At 27.9% G+C, this 19,399-nt stretch overlaps 1 protein-coding gene and 1 long non-coding RNA gene across 6 annotated transcripts; one reads left to right on the top strand and one right to left on the bottom strand.

Moving 5' to 3' along the window:
- The first annotated feature begins 1,900 nt into the window (after window positions 1-1,900).
- On the top strand, window positions 1,901-4,314 carry LOC114163263. 5 transcript variants are annotated; one of them, XR_003599394.1, is made up of 7 exons: window positions 1,901-2,145; window positions 2,345-2,408; window positions 2,579-2,673; window positions 2,803-2,895; window positions 3,027-3,122; window positions 3,547-3,633; window positions 4,055-4,314. It is a non-coding gene; the product is annotated as an uncharacterized LOC114163263 (long non-coding RNA). The 5 variants fall into 5 exon arrangements; XR_003599392.1 differs by having other exon boundaries at window positions 2,579-2,895; XR_003599391.1 differs by having other exon boundaries at window positions 2,476-2,895.
- A 12,873-nt stretch (window positions 4,315-17,187) lies between these two features.
- On the bottom strand, window positions 17,188-19,182 carry LOC114177174 (putative H/ACA ribonucleoprotein complex subunit 1-like protein 1). Its single transcript, XM_028062434.1, has 4 exons — window positions 18,953-19,182; window positions 18,561-18,709; window positions 18,351-18,466; window positions 17,188-17,551 (listed from the first exon to the last, which is right to left on the bottom strand). The coding sequence occupies exons 1-4, from the start codon at window positions 19,092-19,094 to the stop codon at window positions 17,377-17,379; spliced, it is 582 nt and encodes a 193-aa protein (XP_027918235.1). The 5' UTR covers window positions 19,095-19,182; the 3' UTR covers window positions 17,188-17,376.
- Between the last annotated feature and the right edge of the window lie 217 nt (window positions 19,183-19,399).

The following is a 19,399-nucleotide window of genomic DNA, read 5'->3' as shown; positions in this document are numbered from 1 at the left end:
TTTTTTGTCTCAGAGTGTCATCTCTCAACAAAACCCAATATCAACTCAATATCGGGGTAATCATATAAAATATCGCAAAAGGAAATAAACCAGAATTCAACACAAAAAGGCTGAACAAATACGTGAGTCTTCAAATCTTTTAACATTTTCAGCATGGGAGACCAATTTCATAACTCGATCCTAAAAAGAATAAATTACTTAGCAATTTCTAACAACATATCAACCATAAAAAAAATTTATAAAAACCTTTGACCAACCTGACCCTCTCATATCACACATGTTACATGATAAGCATAATTAGTGAACAAGGAAGTATCAAATGGACCTCCAGGAAATCTTGCTCCATCATTCTCATCCTCCTGCTCTTGCTCTTGAGCTACATTGGCCTCACTATGCTCAATAGCATACTATTCCTAATGAGCTGACAATGGACTTTGCTCAAGTAAAGCAGGTACAACATGCTGACCCTTTCTACGAACTGAAGTTGTTGGTCTCTTTTACGTAGCCACCTTGTGTAGAACTCTCAAGTACATCCTGTGCAGAAGAACCACTGCATCTTGTCGAGCCACCTCGTGTCCTAGGAATATTTATAAAATTATAAACACATAACTAAAATTATAAATAAAATTTAAATAACAACGATGTCAACAATAATAATAAACTAGACATGCACAATAGCAAAAAAAATGACAATAGCAACATAACGGAAGTCCACAACCATAGGTAAAGCACCCAAAACAGTTATTGGATGTCCACATCCGCAATATAAACAAATTCACCAGATGTCGACATCCGCAACAAATAAAAAAAATGGTTATAGGTTGTCGACTTCCGCAATTCAAACCAATAATCTAGTTGTCGATAGTTGAAACACATTTGAATCCAAAAATAATATTCACCGGATGTCCACATCCGCAACAGACACCCCCATATCGGATGTGGACATCCGTAACACAAAAAAATAAAAAAAAAAGCTTATGGGTGTCGACATTCGCAACACTTAACTCTATATCGGATTGTTGCATTAAATAAAAGAGAGAAAATTTACTTTTTAAGTTTTACTACGTGGGGCAAACTTGGAATTAAATTATGTTTTGGGGATACAAGAGAAAGCATTGGGAGTGCAGGAAAAAGCCATCTTGGCAGAGTCAACATTTTCAACCTATCTAGATACGATCGACTAACCCAACCCACCTCATTTTTGGTTGGTAAATGGCGAGTCGAGCTGAATGAGTCAAAATGAATCAAAAAGACACACTTTATCATTACGACTTATACCCACTCTCCCTCCAACCTTATCCCTTTAAAGTATTTTTCTTTCTTCACTAATTCATATGATAATGAAATATTTTTCAGTTTTTACCACCTTCCATAACCCACCCCACTCATAAATTTTTTCTAATAGAAGACTCTTAGGTTTCAATTCTTCTTGGAGTTCAAATTTTCTCTTCTTATCTTTATCCTATAGTTCCCCATCATCTTCTTCTATTTTTCTAAATCATTTAATTTTTTTTCCTACCAAAGACATATCTCTTCTTTCACCTAGCACTTCACTTCTACCCTCTCTTTTCATATGATCTTCTCACACTATTAAAATTACCAATCTTACAAAGCCTCAATAGAGATATTGGTCGTTCTTTCTTTTAACTCACGCCATAATCTTATTTTTCGCACAATCCACACGGAGCATATAGAATTACAAGAACTACTTCATTGTCGCCTTCCTTCCAATTTCCAACTACACTCAAGAATTGGCTTCCTTCAACATTCAAATCTAATCTAATATACAATTGAGAACCTAACAATTGGAAACTTTCTAATATAATATTATATCCTACACAAAATCATTCAAATTTTTTATACCACAAAAGGAATAACACTACGTGGCATCTACTGAGGAGTTGGACTTTGAAAAGTTCATCTCATTCAAAACAAAACACCTTTCTCCTAAACCTACATCTCATTTTTCTCATACCTCTCACCTCTTTCTCTCCCTCTCCGCCTCCTCTCATATCATTTTATTCTTCTTCTCAAGCTCTACCCTTCTCTCTTCTTCCATCACTCTCCGTCCACAAAAACCCACAATTTCTTCTTCTAGTCGATCTTTTCTTGAGATTCATCAACACTGTGAAGAATACAAAAAAGGTAACAACTTTCCTTCTTATGGTCGATCTTTTCTTCTTCTACCATATGTAACTACTTTTCTTTGTAGTATTTCTCTATTGGATCAAGGTTTTTCCATGAGATTCATCAACATTGTGAAGAACATCAAAAAGATAACAACTTTTCTAATTGTGGTCGATCTTTTCTTCTTCTACCATATATAACTGTTTTTTTTTTGTAGTATTTCTCTGTTGGATCAAGGTTTTTTTGTGAGATTCATCAAAATTGTGAAGAATACCAAAAAGGTAACAACTTTTCTTCTTCTCTCAGATCTTTTCTTCTTCTACCATATGTAACAACTTTTCTTTGTAGTATTTTTCTTCTGGATGAAGGTTTTAATGTGAGATTCATGAACACGGTCAAGAAAACCAAAAAGGTATAAGCTTTTCTTCTTCTCTCTGATCTTTTCTTTTAGATGAATGAAATGTTGGAGAAGATTGGCCAAAATCAAGACTCTCAAGCACAAAACTTTGAACAAGATTTCGTCTTTTTCGATCCAGAATTAAAATGGTATGTAAAGTTTCGATTTTTACTCAACTTTTGGTTGTTTTCCTCTTTCTCAGTGAACAAATTCATCTTATTTTATTTTTGCTTTTATCGGAATAAAGTTTGCTTTGATCTTAACTTTTTTTTGTTGAGATGAATGAAATGCTAGAGAAGATCGACCAGAGGCAAGGCTCTCAAGTACAAAACTTTGAACAAGATTTCGTCTTTTTTTACAGAATTAAAATGGTGTGTAAAGTATGAATTTTTACTCAACTTTTGGTTGTTTTTCTCTTTCTCAATGAACAAATTCATCTTATTTTTATTTTTTCTTTTATCGGACTAAAGTTTGTTTTGATCTTAACTTTGTTTTTGTTGAGATGAATGAAATGTTGAAGAAGATCGGCCAGAGGCAAGGCTCTCAAGCACAAAACTTTGAACAAGATTTCGTCTTTTTTGGTCCAGAATGAACAATGGTAGGTAAAGTTTCGATTTTTACCCAACTTTTGGTTGTTTTCTTATTTCTTGAGGAACAAAATCATCTTCTTCTTATTTTTAAAATTATCTAACTAAAGTTTACTTTAACTTAATTTTGTTTTTATTGGGATGAATGAAATGTGAGAGAAGATCAGTCAAAGGTAAGGCTTTAAAGCATAGAAATTAGTACAATATTTCGTCTTTTTTTGTCAAGAATGACAATGGTATGTAAAGTTTTGATTTTTACTCAACTTTCGATTGTTTTTCCGTTCTTAATGAACATATCCATCTTCTAATTTTTACTTTTATCGGACAAAAGTTTGCTTTCATCTTCATCTTATTATTTTTTTTCTTTCTCTTACGTAATTTTTTTAGGTTTTCATTCTTCTTTTGATACTTTTGTTTAACTTTTTTTCTTGCCAGGTTTGATTTTTTATTCACAAGACTGAAGGTATTTTGTGAGCACTTTTCTACACATTACTCTGTCTTTTTGGTTCTAGAATGACAATTGTAAGTTTCAATATTTTCTCTCATCTTCTTATTCTTATTTTTACTTTTATCTATTTGTAATTCATCTTCTTCTTCTTTTTTCTTTCTCTTCTGTAATTTAATTATTTTTACTTTTTTCTGTTTTCGTTCTTCTTTTTTTATCTTTTTACTTAATTATTCTTTTTGTCTAAGCTTAACACTTCTATCATCACAAATTTACATAGGTTGAAAATGTGAGATTTGTTATTTTTCCTATAATTGCGGAAAGTTAGTTTTTTCTCAAACCATATTTTAATATTCAATACTCAATCTCAATGTTTTTTTTTGTTTGTATTTATGGTTTTCGACAATGTTATTTTTTTCATTTTCATAATTATTGTTTTTAGTGATTGAATGAGTTTTTCACTCAAAATTTGGTAATGTTTCTATTTTTGTATTAAAGTTTGAGCATGAGGACGAAACAGGTCTAGAAGTTATTGGAAGATAGAGAATGAGAAAAAGACACTTGAAGATAGAGAATGAGAGAAGGAGACGAGAAGACAAAGAATGAGAAAAGGAAACGAAGATGTAGTCAACAACAAAAAATCAATAATTTTTGTACCATGAAAATGTTGGTAGCTTTAGATTCAAAAGTTGAAGTGTGAATCTTCATATCTTCTCTCTATAAGGACGACGACAACACCTAAATTTGATTAAGGTTATCACCACACATGTATTCTCCTCTCTTTCTCTCAACTTTCTCTTCTCTTACGCCCTCTTTTGTCATTTGGATAGTTGTTTTTTCTTTGTCCTCTTTTTTTTCTTCTAATATTTCAAAAATTTTCTTAACACCTTGCTTTGAAGGAGTTTGGCTAACAATTTTTCCTTGAGGATTCATTGAGAAACACAAATTGCTGGGAGAGGAACAATATAAAGATTTTTTATCAATTTTAAAAGGAAAAATAACTATGTAATTATTGTTGTTATTTTTTCTAACTGATCTTTGAAAATGGTAATTGAAAAGTTGAAAAGTTATATCTTTTGAGGTTTCTTTCGATATTGTTGATATTAATGTTGATTTTTTTTTTAAATAATGAAAATCATTCCACTGTACTTGATAATTCTAATTGATTATGTTGTTATTAATCTAGTTGATCTTTAAAAATGGTAATTGAAAATTTATATCGTTTTAGGTTTCTTTCGACATTGTTAATATTAATGTTGATTTGGTAAAAAAAATATTAATGGAAACTATTCCATTGTCCTTGATAATTCTAATTGATTCGCAAATAATTTTTTTTTATTAAATCATAGTTCATTACTAATTGATTTGCCAATAAAAATTATAGATGGAATTGCTAATAAATTTCTTATTAAATTATAATTGATTTGTCTCTTTCATTTTCATCATTAATTATGCAACATTAATTATGAATAAACTAATAATTTTTTGTGTGTCTCAATGTAATGTGAAATATGCACAAAACCTCTCATGATATTTTGAAGATAATAACTCAATGTATCATAATTAATTTATTGTATTAAAGAAGAAAGAATAAAGACTCAGATAACAAAATAAATAATTAATAGAAATAAAGTTTTGTAAGAACAATATTTATAACAAAAAAAATACTTAACAAAAATAAAGATTGGAGGAACGTTTATTATAATAGATTTATATTTGTCAATAATCTGTATTAGTTAATAACATTTACAAAATTTGAACTTAAGGAGTTAGAATCACTAATTTTCTAGAGTGATGGATACAAAATCAACAAGGATATCATAGTTATTTATCCAATTTGATTAATTATTTCCTATTTCATTTCTTCTTCATTGTAAGTTTTTTATTTTATTTAAAAGACCTTTTATGTTTGCAATGTTTCATGTTTTCTATTTTATATTTTAAAACAATATTATTGAGTTATAAGTTTAACCATTATTGAACGTAAAGATTACAGATAAATAGTGAATAGTAGACAACAATTAACTTATAACAAAGAATAAGGATAAAAAGTGAAATAATAAATAATAGATAACAAAAAAAAAAAATATATATATATATATATATATATATATATTACATATAATATATAATAAATACATATAATTTAAACTTTTTGAATTTATCAATAAACAAATAATAAAAGTAAAGAACCTGATTGCACACCTTTATCAATAAATTTATTTTGCATTAAATGAGTGCACATTTTTCACGGATTGATTCTAACACAAACACTAAATGAATGTTGTCTTCCAATACACGCCTTCTCCAACACGCATTCTCCAACTCTGCTAACCATAAATGTTTTGTATGAACAGTAAGGCTGTGTTCTTTTGCAAGAAAGGATTAGAAGGAGAGGAAGATATCAGAAGGATTAGAGGGTGAAGTTGATGTTTTTTTAAGGGATTAGGAGGTGATTTTAGAGTGGATTAGAGAGTGAAGTTGATGAAACTTTGTGATTGAGTGCACATCTTTTCAACCTTTAATTTCTAACAATTGTTAATTCATACAAAATTATTTTTTTCTTTATTTTCAACATAGCTTCTTAAATAAGTTTTAAAAAATCAACAATTATGTTTTCCAATATAAATGTCAACAATATAGAGAACAAATGAAAACATGTTGGTCACACTACCAATGAAAAATTTCTCATATTCCTTTTGTCTTCCAACATTTTTTTGTCAAATATCAACAACTTTTCGTCTTCCAAGAATTTTGTATCATTGGACTTCAAAGAGAATTAATTATGAACAAAAGCAATTCAATATTTTTTTATTTCAATGCATTGCCAACATACAATAAGGTAGATTCACGTAAATGAAGAAAATTTGTCTCTTCCAACATGTATTCATTTTTAATTATAACTCTATTTATTATGAACAACACCAATTATAATTTGTGGGACTCAATGCACTGCTGAACATCAAAGTTGTGAGAATATCTGTAATTTTATTTTGATACAATAGTTACAACCTTTTTCTTTTGTAAAAGAGAAGTGACTTTTCTATGCAAGTGACAACTGTTTCCAATACATGTTAATATTTGTACAAACCTCATTAATGAGCTTCAGTTGTTGACTATTTCTTCTGAATAAATAAACAAAAATGAGCTGCCATGCTAACATTATGTCATGCCTGCAATTTGTCAATTTCCTACACATATTTGAAGTCTAACTTTTGGTATGAATTATAGCTTAAACAATATACATAGTATGGAAGCAAAACATGGTGATATATTGAAGTGCTTTGTAAGAATTATTTATACCATAAAAAGTGTTATAATTATGTTTGCCAATTTGATTTTAAGTGTTCTTATTATTCATTGATGATTTTTTGAAAATAATTTTTAGTACATGTTGTAACATATATATATATATATATATATGGGTTATTTAACTATCAATAAACTATTAACCATTAACAATTAACTATTGAAAACATTTTAACTTTTTTATGATGATTATTATTATTATTAAAAACATTTGAATTTGGATTCAAATTTAAAAACTTTAAAATTTAAAATTTCTAATAGATAAAGAAACAATTAATGGCATTAACTAAATAGATTTATAATTGTAAATAAAGGAATTAAATAAATAAAATTTACTCTAATGTGGTTGGTTTCCAAAATATGGTCGATCAACGGGCTATTAAAAATTATTGGACAAACCTTTCGGTTGTGATGAATTTATTTTAATTACTTTGAAGAAGTAGTTATTTTAAATAACTAAATATATCAATAAATAAAATAGAAAATATAACAACAAAAATTAGTACTTTAATTTTTAAAAAGTTATTGTTGAGATTCTAATAATATTTATAACAACAACGATCATTATAATGAGTAAATAATCCAAAATCGAATAAACACATTAATATTCATTAATATAATTAATATTAACATAATAATAATAGTAATAATTATTATTATTAAAAATATTCAAATTTGGATTCAAATTTTAAAAGTGTGAAATTTGAAATAAATAAAAATGTAATTGAAACATTAAATAAGTAGATTTTTTGTTGTAAATAAGTGAATAATCAAAGAAATTAAATAAAAAAATTACTCTTTTATTTGATTGAAAATAAGAGTGACCTTATTATTATTACAAATAGTTGAATTTAGATTCAAGTTTCAAAAATTTTAAATAAACAAAAAAGTAATTATAGACATTAAATAAATAAATTTTCTATTGTAAATAAGGAAACAATGAAAGAAATTAAATAAAAAATTTATTCTTTTAGTCTTCCATCTTTCGGTTTTCAATAAATTTATTTTAACTATTTTGAGGAAGTAATTATTTTCAATGAGTAAATAAACAAATAACTAAAATAAAAAATATAATAATAGTAATTAGTACTTTACTTAACAAATAAACAATGAAATATTGGTATTGATTAATATAATGTATAACGAAATATTTGAATTTGTATTTGTATTTAAAACATTTGAATTGAAAAAATTAAAGAATAATTAAAGTTATTAAGTAAATAAAGGCTTAACTAAATTGACAAAATAGTTTATAGTATTCCGATTTAAATAATAACTAACATATAGTATATATAGTTTTACAATATCTAAATAATCTTTACTTTAAATTTTATTTTTTTAGATTAATCAAATTTTAAAAGACAAATAACGTGCATTACATTAATTCAGTAATAGCTTATTAGATATTTTTCATTCTATCACTAAAAAATCTTACAATATTTCATTTCGAGATTCAAGGTTTCTAAAATAGTGTTATAATACATCGTAAAGTGTTGTCCTATTTTAAAAACATTTTTTATATATAATATTTGGTATGTTTGACTCTGGTAGTTACAACAAAAGACAAAATTTAGACTATAATGAAAAAATTTGATAAGATTTGAATTTAATATACAATACATTTCAATTTTTGATTTTTTTTTTCATTTATCATTTTAAAGTTTACATTTTATTATTTTTATATGATATTTATGAATATTAATGAAACCAAAATAATAATTTAGGAATATTGCATTTAAATATCAAAGAAGATCTAATTTATTATTTTCTTATATATCCTTATATTATTTAGATTAATATATAATCTATTTTTATATTTATATTTATATTAAATTATATTAATTTATATTAATCAATTTATATATATATATATATATATATATATATATATATTTTTTTTTTTTCAACATCAAATTACATTATTTCTTAATATTATTCTCTTATTAGATGATGCATAACTTATTTACATAACAGAAGTATTTTTAAAAACTAAAGTAACATATAATAACGGTTTAAGGCCTTTCAAAAAGTGTAGTTTATCAATTTTAACCATATATAAAATATTCAAATTTTATATTATGATGTTGTTTTTTAGAAATATTATATGTTGTTTATTTATCATTAATCATTAGGTTAAAATACATTTTTTTTTTCTATTTTTATCAAGTTTTGTCAAATAAGTCCTAATTTTTGTTGTGTTAAAATAGGTCTTAATTTTCGTCAATTATGTTCAATTGAGTCCTTTTTTTATTAACACCATTTAAATCATTAACGGTTATGAACAGTGACTATCACGTATCACTTCGTGATTTTTTTAAATTTTTTATTAACTTTTCTCACAAATTTTAATAATAATATTAATATTAAAATATTATTATTATAAATTCATTTTTAAATAAATATTAAAAATTTTATTAATAATATATGGTTCAATGTTCACGTATGAAACAAAGTTCCATAAATATCACGTAAAAAATATTATTATACGATAAGTAGTTTTAAACTTCAATATGGGATGGAGTTTTTTAGTATCCTTTATATTTGTCTAGACTAGGCCTCAACATCAGTATTGTAATGTTTGGTTAAAAACTTTTATAAATTGTGTTTGGGAGATGTATTTTATAAATTATAAATTTTATATTTTCATACTAAAGTCATTTTTTTTATATAAGCTTAAACCTTGGGTGATGTATTTTATAAATTATATATTTCATACTAAAGTTATTTTTTTATAAGCTTAAATGCGGATAGAGTGAAAAAGAAAAAAAAAATTAAGGAGTATAGTAAATTAAAGGCTAAATATGTTTTTTGTCCTTTAAGTTTCAGTGAAATTTGAAATTAGTCTCTCTTCAAAACTTTTACCAATTTAGTCTTTTATCTTTAGCAATGTGTGAATTTAGTCCTTTTAATCAAATTTTATTCAGTTTATTTGACATTCAAACGCGTTTTATGATAATATTTGAGTTAACATCGAAGAGAAAATGTGTCAAACGGTATAAATAATTCAAATACTGTTATTTCAAAATTTCAAATGTCATTATTTTGGATTTAGGGTGTAACGTCCCATTTAATTAATAATCCTAATTAAAGGAAGCGTCACCCAGAATAACATAGTAAGCATAGTCCTGGAGTATAAACGTTACTCATTACAGTTGTCCAAAGCAACAGGAAGAAAACCCAGGCACACCATGATGTCGGTAACATAGTATCATAATGTATAGACAATATTTCAAAAGAAAACCTAAAGACAGGGCAATACATGGTTGTAGCCCTAAAAGAAAAGTCCAAGCAAAAGGAATCCAGCCTAAGCAGGCTACGCAGCGGAGTCCCCATTTCCCTGTTGGCCACGAGGATGTCTCGCATCTGCTCACATCAATAAATTGATGATCATTGCAAAAAAAGAGAACCACACAAGCAAGACATACAACAAACAAAAGGGTAAGCTAGAGTAGAAAACAAATTATCATACATTCACATACAAACTTATAATTCAAGATGCATAAGCCAATCAAGCATGTTATGATTTGCAAACAATACACTAAGACTCAAACATGACTCATCCAGATACATATAATTAGTCGGATTCAGCGGATGCTTGCACTTGTGGTGGACTTCCCTGCTATACCGAGCTAAGTGTTACAATGTCTCATCCCCCACACACAAGGTTAGTCCTTAATGAGTTTCAGGTCTCCTACTACTCTCACCACTAGAGTCAGTATGCTCTATGTGAGACTAACTAACTCTTTAGAGTGTCAGGATACAACCTTACCTTGAATCCTTACTAAATTATATAGATGGGGCACCACCATGAACTCCCACTAACAGAGGTCATGGAATACGTCCCGACCAACTGAGGCACCACCATGAGATCTCACCTAGAGGCCCATGGAATTACGCCCTAACCAATGAGGCACCACCACGAAACTATTGTGAAATTACGTCCTAACCAAACCAACAGCATATTCCATTAATCAATACAACTTTCATGCTCATACTCAAATCATGATCACATATATAACCAATCATTCATTCATATTCCATACTAAGATCATGCCAAACTCATCATTCACCACCCATAAACCATCTTTACTCATGCATATTCACCAATCTCATGCTTGAATATAGAAATTCAATCAAACACATGCCAAACATCCAAGAACAGAGAGATATCAAAACAAGGACGCACTCTCGCCCAGCTCCTCGCTCAAGCAGAAAGGTCTCGCTCAAGCAAGAGGGACCCTCGCTCAGGCGAGCTCCTTTCGCCTAGGCGAGAGCTTGACAAACAGGAACAATGGACTTCTACTCATTCTCGCTTAGGCGAGACTCCCCTCACCTAAGCGAGACATTCACTCACTCAAAACAGGGTTGGTCGCTTGAGCGACAACTCGCGTAAAAGGGCTTGGGAGAGCCTCTGTTAATCTCGCCTAGGCGAGACACGCTCGCTTGGGCGAGAAAACCAGTGCTCACCACTATTTTCTCGTGCAACAATCACACAAACGCAATCCCAACAGCTCAAAAAGACATTTTCATCAACTCACAGTAGCATACAAACCATATATTCATACAATAACATCAAAGCAAGCAGAAGACGAACTAGACAAGTGAACCCTAACTTCCCTTACCTGGAAAGTGCTAGCCAAGAACTTCGACACCCAAACCGTGGAGCACAATAGCTCAAGGAATGGTTTCGAGAGCTGGAAAATAGTGGAACACATTCAAAATGGGTTACCAAGGTGAACCCTAGTTAGACTCACGACCACAGAGCTGTAAAGAAAGAAGGTACGAAGGGGAATCACTTACGTGAGCAGAAAATAATGGAGTTGAGCGAACTCGAAGAGGAAGGAAGTCCAAACCTTAGCAGAGCTTTTGGGGGAAACAAAGAGAGGAGTAAGGCACTGTTTTTGGCAAGTGAGAGCAGAAAGGAGGGATTAGGCTGCTTTAGGGGCCTTGGCACCCTATGGGCCAGCCTTTAGGCCCATCTACTTAGGAGGAGCCCTTAAAAATTAGGACAAAAAATAAAGGAATAAAGTGGGCCTTACATAGGGAGTGACTATGCTATTATTTCAGAATTTCAAATGTCATTATTTTTTTTGTATAATTACTGATTTGGTACCCCAACTTTTTGGTTAAGTTCAATTTGGTACCCATACTTTTGGTTTGTTCAATTTAGTACCTCAATTATCTAAACAGATTCAATTTGATCATCTCCGTTAAATTGGAGTTAACACCGTGTCCGTACAGGACACGTGTCAAGCCATGAAAAAACTATTATCACCGCCACGTGTCTTGATTGTAAGTTGCCATGTGGCATGATGATAAACTGACACGTGGCAGTTTTAAAATTTTTTGAAAAAAAAATATTTTTTTGAAAAAAAATATTTTTTTTTGAAAAAAAAATTAAAAAAAAATTAAAAAATTAAAAATTCAATGGCTTGACATGTGTCCACGGTGTTAACTCCAACTTAACGAAGAGGACCAAATTGAATCTCTTTAAATAATTGAGGTACTAAATTGAACAAACCAAAAGTTTAGATATCAAATTGAATTTAACCAAAAAGTTAGAATATCAAATCAGTAATTATACCTTATTTTTTTATATTTATCATTCATTTATTGATTCATTCATTTATTTGTTACTTATTATTTATATTTATATTAATATTTATTTGTAATCATTGTTTCAAACATTTTAACAACTTTTTAGGTTATAAATTTTCACTTTATCATTCAATCACAGACGGAAGATTGTACCTTACAATATTTTATTTCAAGTTTTTAAAATAGTGTTATAATGCATTGTAAAATGTTTTTGGAAAATAAAATTCAAGATTAGTTCATTGGGAATCGAGATGTTCTTTGTTTTCTAATTCAGAAAGTGAGAAATTTCTTTTAGTATACAAAATAATAAAGTTTGGATTTAAATTTTGAAATTGCAAAATACTGTAAACAAAATTAAATTTAACATTTAAAATATAAAACATATATAAAAATTTAAACTCTTTAATAAATATTTTTAATGTTTCTGATAAAAAACATATAAAAATTTAAAAGTTCAAAAGATGTGATCATTCGTAACGATATAATAATTATTATAAAATATAATAATATTTAATAACAATGTAATTATAAAATAACATAACAATAATAATTAAAATATAATGTAAAACAAAATTGTAAATGTTTTAAAATTTTAAAGATAAGAAAATACTTACCATTTCAATTTCCATATTAAGATTCATATTGTAAAATTTGAAATTCGAAATATATATAAAAATAAAGTTTGAATTTTAAATATGAAATTTCAATAAACTATAAAAATATCTTACTTAAGTTTGAATTTGAAATTCAAAATTAAAAAAATTGTAAAAAAGTTGAGTCTTTTCAATATTTTAATGCCTCTAAACAATTCTAAGATATTTTTAATCTATGAGAAATTTAAGATATGAACAAAATCTGAAGATGAAAAACTTTTAAAAAATTAATGACAATACTTGAATAATTACAATTTAAAAATATAAAATAAAATATATGTTATAAAAAAATAAATAAATAATATAGTATTTGAGAACAAAATTTTAAAAATAAAGAATTCAAAAGCTTTGATAGTTGTTAATGATATAATAATATGTTATAATTCATAATAATACTCAATAATAAATAATAACATATTAGCACTAATATAGTAATAATAGTAATACTAATTAAAATATGGTGTAAAACCATAAATAAATAATTGAATAATGGCATTGTTGCTAGATTAAAAATAAATATTTAATGTATTTAATGCAATTGTAATTTCAATCAAAGTCACTTATTAAGTTATTTATACAATTCAAAATTTGTTATTTTAAAGCAACGTTTATAAATAAGAGTTTGAAATATGAATTTGTGCTAAAATATGACAACTCTACCACTAGACCAATCTACTTTTTATATGTTTTTTGCAAGGTCTATCGTTTATACTTATAAATTGTTTAATATTTACATTCATGTGCATAGTCTAACATTTGTATTTTCAGAAAAATTAATAATATTAATATTAAACTTGAATGTTGATTAACTTCTCTCACAATTTTTAATAATAATATTAATATTGAAATTTTATTATTATAAACTTATTTTTAAAATAGAAAGGAATTAATATTAAAATGTTCAAAATATTAATAATACGTGGTTAAATATTCACACCTGAAACAAGCTTCAGACATAAAATATATTAATATTAATAAATACTTTTTTAAATATTATTTGTACTTATTTATATTAATATTAATATTTAAATTGAATTAGATGGAGACCTTTATTATAAATTTGAAAAACTTCTTTACACTTAAATCCACGTCACAATTGCATTCCAATACACATTTCCTTTTTCTATGTATTAATTCGACAAACACACATTCTTTTGTTTTCCTTTCTCATTAATAAAATTATAATCTTCCTTTTTAGTCTTCATATTCATTGCAGACCATCTTTTTAAGTAAGTTCTTTTTTACTACTTTCTTCCTAAACATTTGAAAATTTATGCAAAGAATGTGACATGTTAAACTTTCAATTACTTTTACATAGGTGTTGATTGACTTTTGATACGTTAAACAAGTGAAAATTATAAATTCTTAAAACTTTTAGCGATATAAAAATCACTAACGATTTTAATTTCAATTTTTAAAAAAAATTAAGATACATATTGTTAAATTTAAAATTCAAAATAAATGATAATAAAGTTTGAATTTGACATTCAAAATCGTAAAAAATTATAAAAATATGGTGACAAAGTTTTAGTTTGAAATTCAAAGTCAAAACAAAAATAAAATCCAAACTTTGCCAAATAAATAAAAAATATATCTAATTTAATATATAAATATGATACTTATATTTATCAAAATTTATTATCTTATTAAAATGATTTATTTTGTATAAAATTATATATAAAATCAAACATGACCCTAAATAAATAGTATATATATTCCGATTGATATTTGCCTATTTATTATTTTTTTTTAAATTATTATAGAATCAGTTTTAGAGAAAAAAAATAGATAAGTTATATTTTTATAATGATTTCAAAAATTAAGTTACAATTTTAAATTTAACTATATCAAAGAGGAGGTAATGATTTTTATAATTAACATTTATAACGTCAACAATACAGAAAATTTTAAATTCAAAACATATGGTAACAAATTTAAAATTTGAAATTTAAAATAGCAAAAAATGGATAAAAATATGATATCAAAGTTTAAATTTAAAATTCAGCATCCAAAAATATTGTAAAACATTAAATCCTTTTTAATGAATTTTTAAATATTTTTGAACAACTTTCACGTATTTTTTACATTTCACAAAAAGCTTAAACAAAAATTTTAAAAATATTTTTTATAATATAGACATCAATGTATCATTACAAAGTAAAAATAATTCTTAAAATTTTTAAAGATATAAAAATCACTAAAAATTTCAATTTCAATATTTTTTTCTAAATTAAGATACATATTACAAAATTTGAAATTCAAAATATGAATTATTAAAGTTTGAATTTGAAATTCAAAACTGTAAAAAAATTATAAAAATATAGGAACAATGTTTAAATTTAAAATTCAAAATAAAAAAAAATATGAAAGAATGTCTCTGATAAATGAGTTTATCAAATATCTAACTTTTGTATTTTCATAGAATATACTTTTTATATTTTTTCTGCATGGTCTACATTTTGTAGTTTTCAATCGTTTATTATTTATATTTTATTTGCATAATCTATTATTTGTATTTTTAAAGAATCTACTATTTTACATTCTATCATTTATAGTTTTATATCGTCTACCCTTCTATTTTTTGTATTATCTAATTTTTGTATTTTTATTAAGTCTACTTAACATTAACATTCACTCAAGTAAAATTAAAAAAAATTATAAACTTAAATTTATACTTAATGATTATGGAAAGATTAAACTTTTAAAATTCTATAGAACATACCATAATTGCAAAACATTTTGTACTCTTTTTTTAACAGTTCCTCTGGAGGTATATGCACACGTTGGAATTGGCGCGTGGGGTGCTCCTCTCCTGCATCACCATTCGCTCGAATATCTACACCCTTCTGTTCTTCCTTCCAATTAGTGCTCCTTATTTCTTTCATCTTTCAATGAAAGAAAAAACGAAGAGAACCATGGTTAAAGAAGAAAATTGCATGATATGAAACGGATTTAAAATTTATGAAACAGAATTTGTATTCTGTTTTAGAAAATATGAAACGGATTTTGGGATACGTTTCATAAAAAAAAATGGAAACTTATGAAACGGATTTTAAAATCCGTTTATCCTAACCACTGAGACGGTAAAAAATTATTAGGGTCAATAATGTCATTTTTGGGGGTACAGAAAAATCTTTGGGGATGTAGGGAGAAGCCCCCAAAGCAAATTAGGAAATGAAACTAAAAGCTTGAAAAGGAAATGCACCATGGTGAATTTATTAATCTCACCATCATGCATTTTTTTTTTCATTTATGTAATAAATCATAAAGTATTAAAATAAAAACAAAAAAAAATTGTGGAAATCTCATGCAATTTTTTTAAATTTTAGAGAATAACTGTCACACATAATTAAAATAGCAAGGACTTATTTTATAAAGTTGATAAATGATGATAACTATTTTAACATTGGATTTCATGCAAACCTTACAACTATTAGCAATTTTGTTAATATCCGTAAAGACCGTATTCTTTATCCGGTTATAGTCTACAACAAGTAATCAAAATCATTCCTCTTTTCCAAAGATTATCTTCAGTTAGAAACCCGTGAAATAAAAATATTATAAGCCTCCTTTAACGTTAAGACATCATCATATGCATAATTCTACGAATTTGAATTCCCTGCTAGAAACTTTGTTATTCTTATATTATATCTTCAAAATACAAAACGCAGTACACATATACTGATTTTAATGTTGTAAAACATATTAAAATCTTTAATATGTCAAAATTAGTAAACTAATTTCCTCTAAGATAAGCTAATCACCTTCAACAATGAACTCATCCATCACAGATTTCAATTTAACATGAATAAGAGCAGGAATTTGCAATCAATCCATAACAAAAACCTTTAACTGTTTATCAAGCAAAAATTTAATTTGCTCGCCCACTAACTACCTATCATACAGAATTATCAAAAATCATTCCAATTTTATATTTGATTCTGCACCACAATCAAGACTGAACACAGTGCCCACATTGGTCTTTCTTACACTCCAAAAAGTTACTGTCTGGAACGCAGATAGAGTACTTTAAAACTGGACTGACCAAGAATATGCATGATGTCACTGATCCAGTTTTAATTGACTTTATATAGTCTTGGAATCTCAATTCACCTTGGCACAATGATAATAAAATTATCAAACAAAATGCAATGCAGCAGAACCACTCAATCCATAAGAAATAACAAGTTAAATGAACATCTATGTTATCTCCAAAACAAAACTGCAGCAATATAAAAAACATTACATAAGAGTCCCCCTCTATGATCTTCCCCTTCCCCTGAAACCCCCACCCCGAGGAGGACCTCTCCCACCCCTTGGGCCACCTCTTCCGCGAAAACCGCCACCTCCACGAAAACCTCCACCACCTCCACGGCCACCTCTGCCTCCACCACGACCTCTTCCTCCTCCACCTCTTCCACCTTGTGCTTGTCCCCTGCACCAAAAACAGGTCATTCATGTCAAGTAAAATGACTCCCTCCCAACCATTTTAAATACAGTGCCAGCAGAATATATAAAAAAATATTTCAGATTGATCAATTATAAGTGAATTGTTGTCTTCATTCAATATTTTAGGATATAAGGAAGCACTAACTAAAAACCATACCTAAAAGAAGCAACATTTTGTTCAATGATTGTCACAAAAATTAACTATACAATAATTCACAAATAAATCACTTTGACAGAGAAAAAGTTCAGAATCCTATCTTTTTCAGGACTGCAAACACAGTACTAATAATCCTTTAAACCATATATAATCTCAAGAGGCTACACTGACTTCCATATTCACTTTCAACTTGTGGCTGCACAAGAATCTGTTGTTCTGTGTATAATATAAGCATCACATGCTTACAACAAAAATAAAACAACGTTGGCAAATTCAATAAATCATAAAAAACATTGTTTTAAGGCAAGAACAGCACAGCATAAAAAACCTGTGAAACAATTCGAACTTCAAAATTCAGTTAAAAAATGATGTGGTATGGGTGGTAAAAAACCACGGTAAAACATGATGTAAAAGAATGAAGCCAAAAACAAACAAAAAATATTCAACACAAAGATGAACAAAAAAATAAAATAAAATTCAAGGACAATCAGAACATACATAAGTAAGAAAATTAATTGGACAATGATTAACTCATATTCATCTCCATATAGTACATATCAATGAGAAAACAAATTGCATGATACTTGGAAAAGTTAACTTTTGGCAAAGAGATGCAAAGAGGCCATACTTGGGTTGTGGAAGAAATCTTGCAAGAGGCAACAGTTTACTTGGGTCAATGTAAAACTTATCCCCAGCTGAATAAGAGGTAGCAACAATCCCTTCCATCATTTTAATCGAGAAGTACTGCATGTTCACAAGGAAAACACCATAACATTACTACTCCTTTGCAAAGCAAAAGAATCCAACATGTTAAAACACAAAAAAGAAAGAAACTCACAGCTTCGTTGATGGGGCCAAATATTTCGTCAACTTTCCCGATCTGAGTCATGTTTTTCAGATATATAGGAGCATTGAAATAGGGAACTTTCTCATTCGTAAGCTTAGTCACTGCATCTCCCTCACATGCATGCATAAACGTAGCAACCTCTGCATACAACAAGCCCCATTAAAAGATTAAACGCCAACATAAAAATAAATAAACTATTTTTTATAACCTTGTCTAGATAAAGTTATATTCTTTCACAGAAAATTGTAGACGAAATCGTGCCAGCAACAAAAACAACAACAAAGCAGGACATTTTTCAGCTTCAGACACTGTTCGTTAAATATCCAACAGAGAACAAAGAAATAGAAACGTTTCTTAAGTTCCGGAATGGAAGAAAAAACAACCTACGACTTCGGAGGGTGGCCCTTCGTCGCGAAAACCGCCGCGTCCTCCACCACCACGACCAAATCCACCTCTACCGCGACCGCCACCGTCGCGGCCACCCCTGAAACCGCCACCGCGCCCACCGCCTCTGGGGGGTCTCATTGTTTAGTTATCAGAGAATGCACCCACAGACTTGCCAAGACAACGTTTGGGGGGTTTAGGGTTTTGGAGCGACGGTAGTGGAAAATAGGGTTTTGAAGAGAGAGGAATACTTCAATGTTTGGGCCGCCAATGAGCAATCTTGGGTCTAAATATTATTGCCATCTTTTTTCTCCACACACACCCATAAATGTTTTACTCCTCCCTCCCACCCCACTAAACTTCCATTTAATTTTTAGGTTTATTTTGTTTTCTTTTTATGTTTTGATAAAAAAATATTAAGATGATCCTTTAGTTTCTTTTAATTT

This window comes from Vigna unguiculata, chromosome 1, assembly GCF_004118075.2.
Source record: "Vigna unguiculata cultivar IT97K-499-35 chromosome 1, ASM411807v1, whole genome shotgun sequence".
In the NCBI taxonomy this organism is placed as follows: Eukaryota; Viridiplantae; Streptophyta; class Magnoliopsida; order Fabales; family Fabaceae; genus Vigna; species Vigna unguiculata.
Note: the sequence above shows the minus strand (reverse complement) of the source record. Positions and strands in the feature narration are given on the sequence as shown.

What these genes read in the sequence shown, in the direction of transcription:
- LOC114177174 (XM_028062434.1), bottom strand. Translation starts at nt 19,094, where the DNA reads ATGAGACCCCCCAGAGGCGGTGGGCGCGGTGGCGGTTTCAGGGGTGGC. An exon ending in GCCACCCTCCGAAGTCGTAG is followed by an intron (nt 18,710 to 18,952) that starts GTTGTTTTTTCT and finishes TGTTGTATGCAG; the next exon opens with AGGTTGCTACGTTTATGCAT. An exon ending in TTGGCCCCATCAACGAAGCT is followed by an intron (nt 18,467 to 18,560) that starts GTGAGTTTCTTT and finishes GTGAACATGCAG; the next exon opens with TACTTCTCGATTAAAATGAT.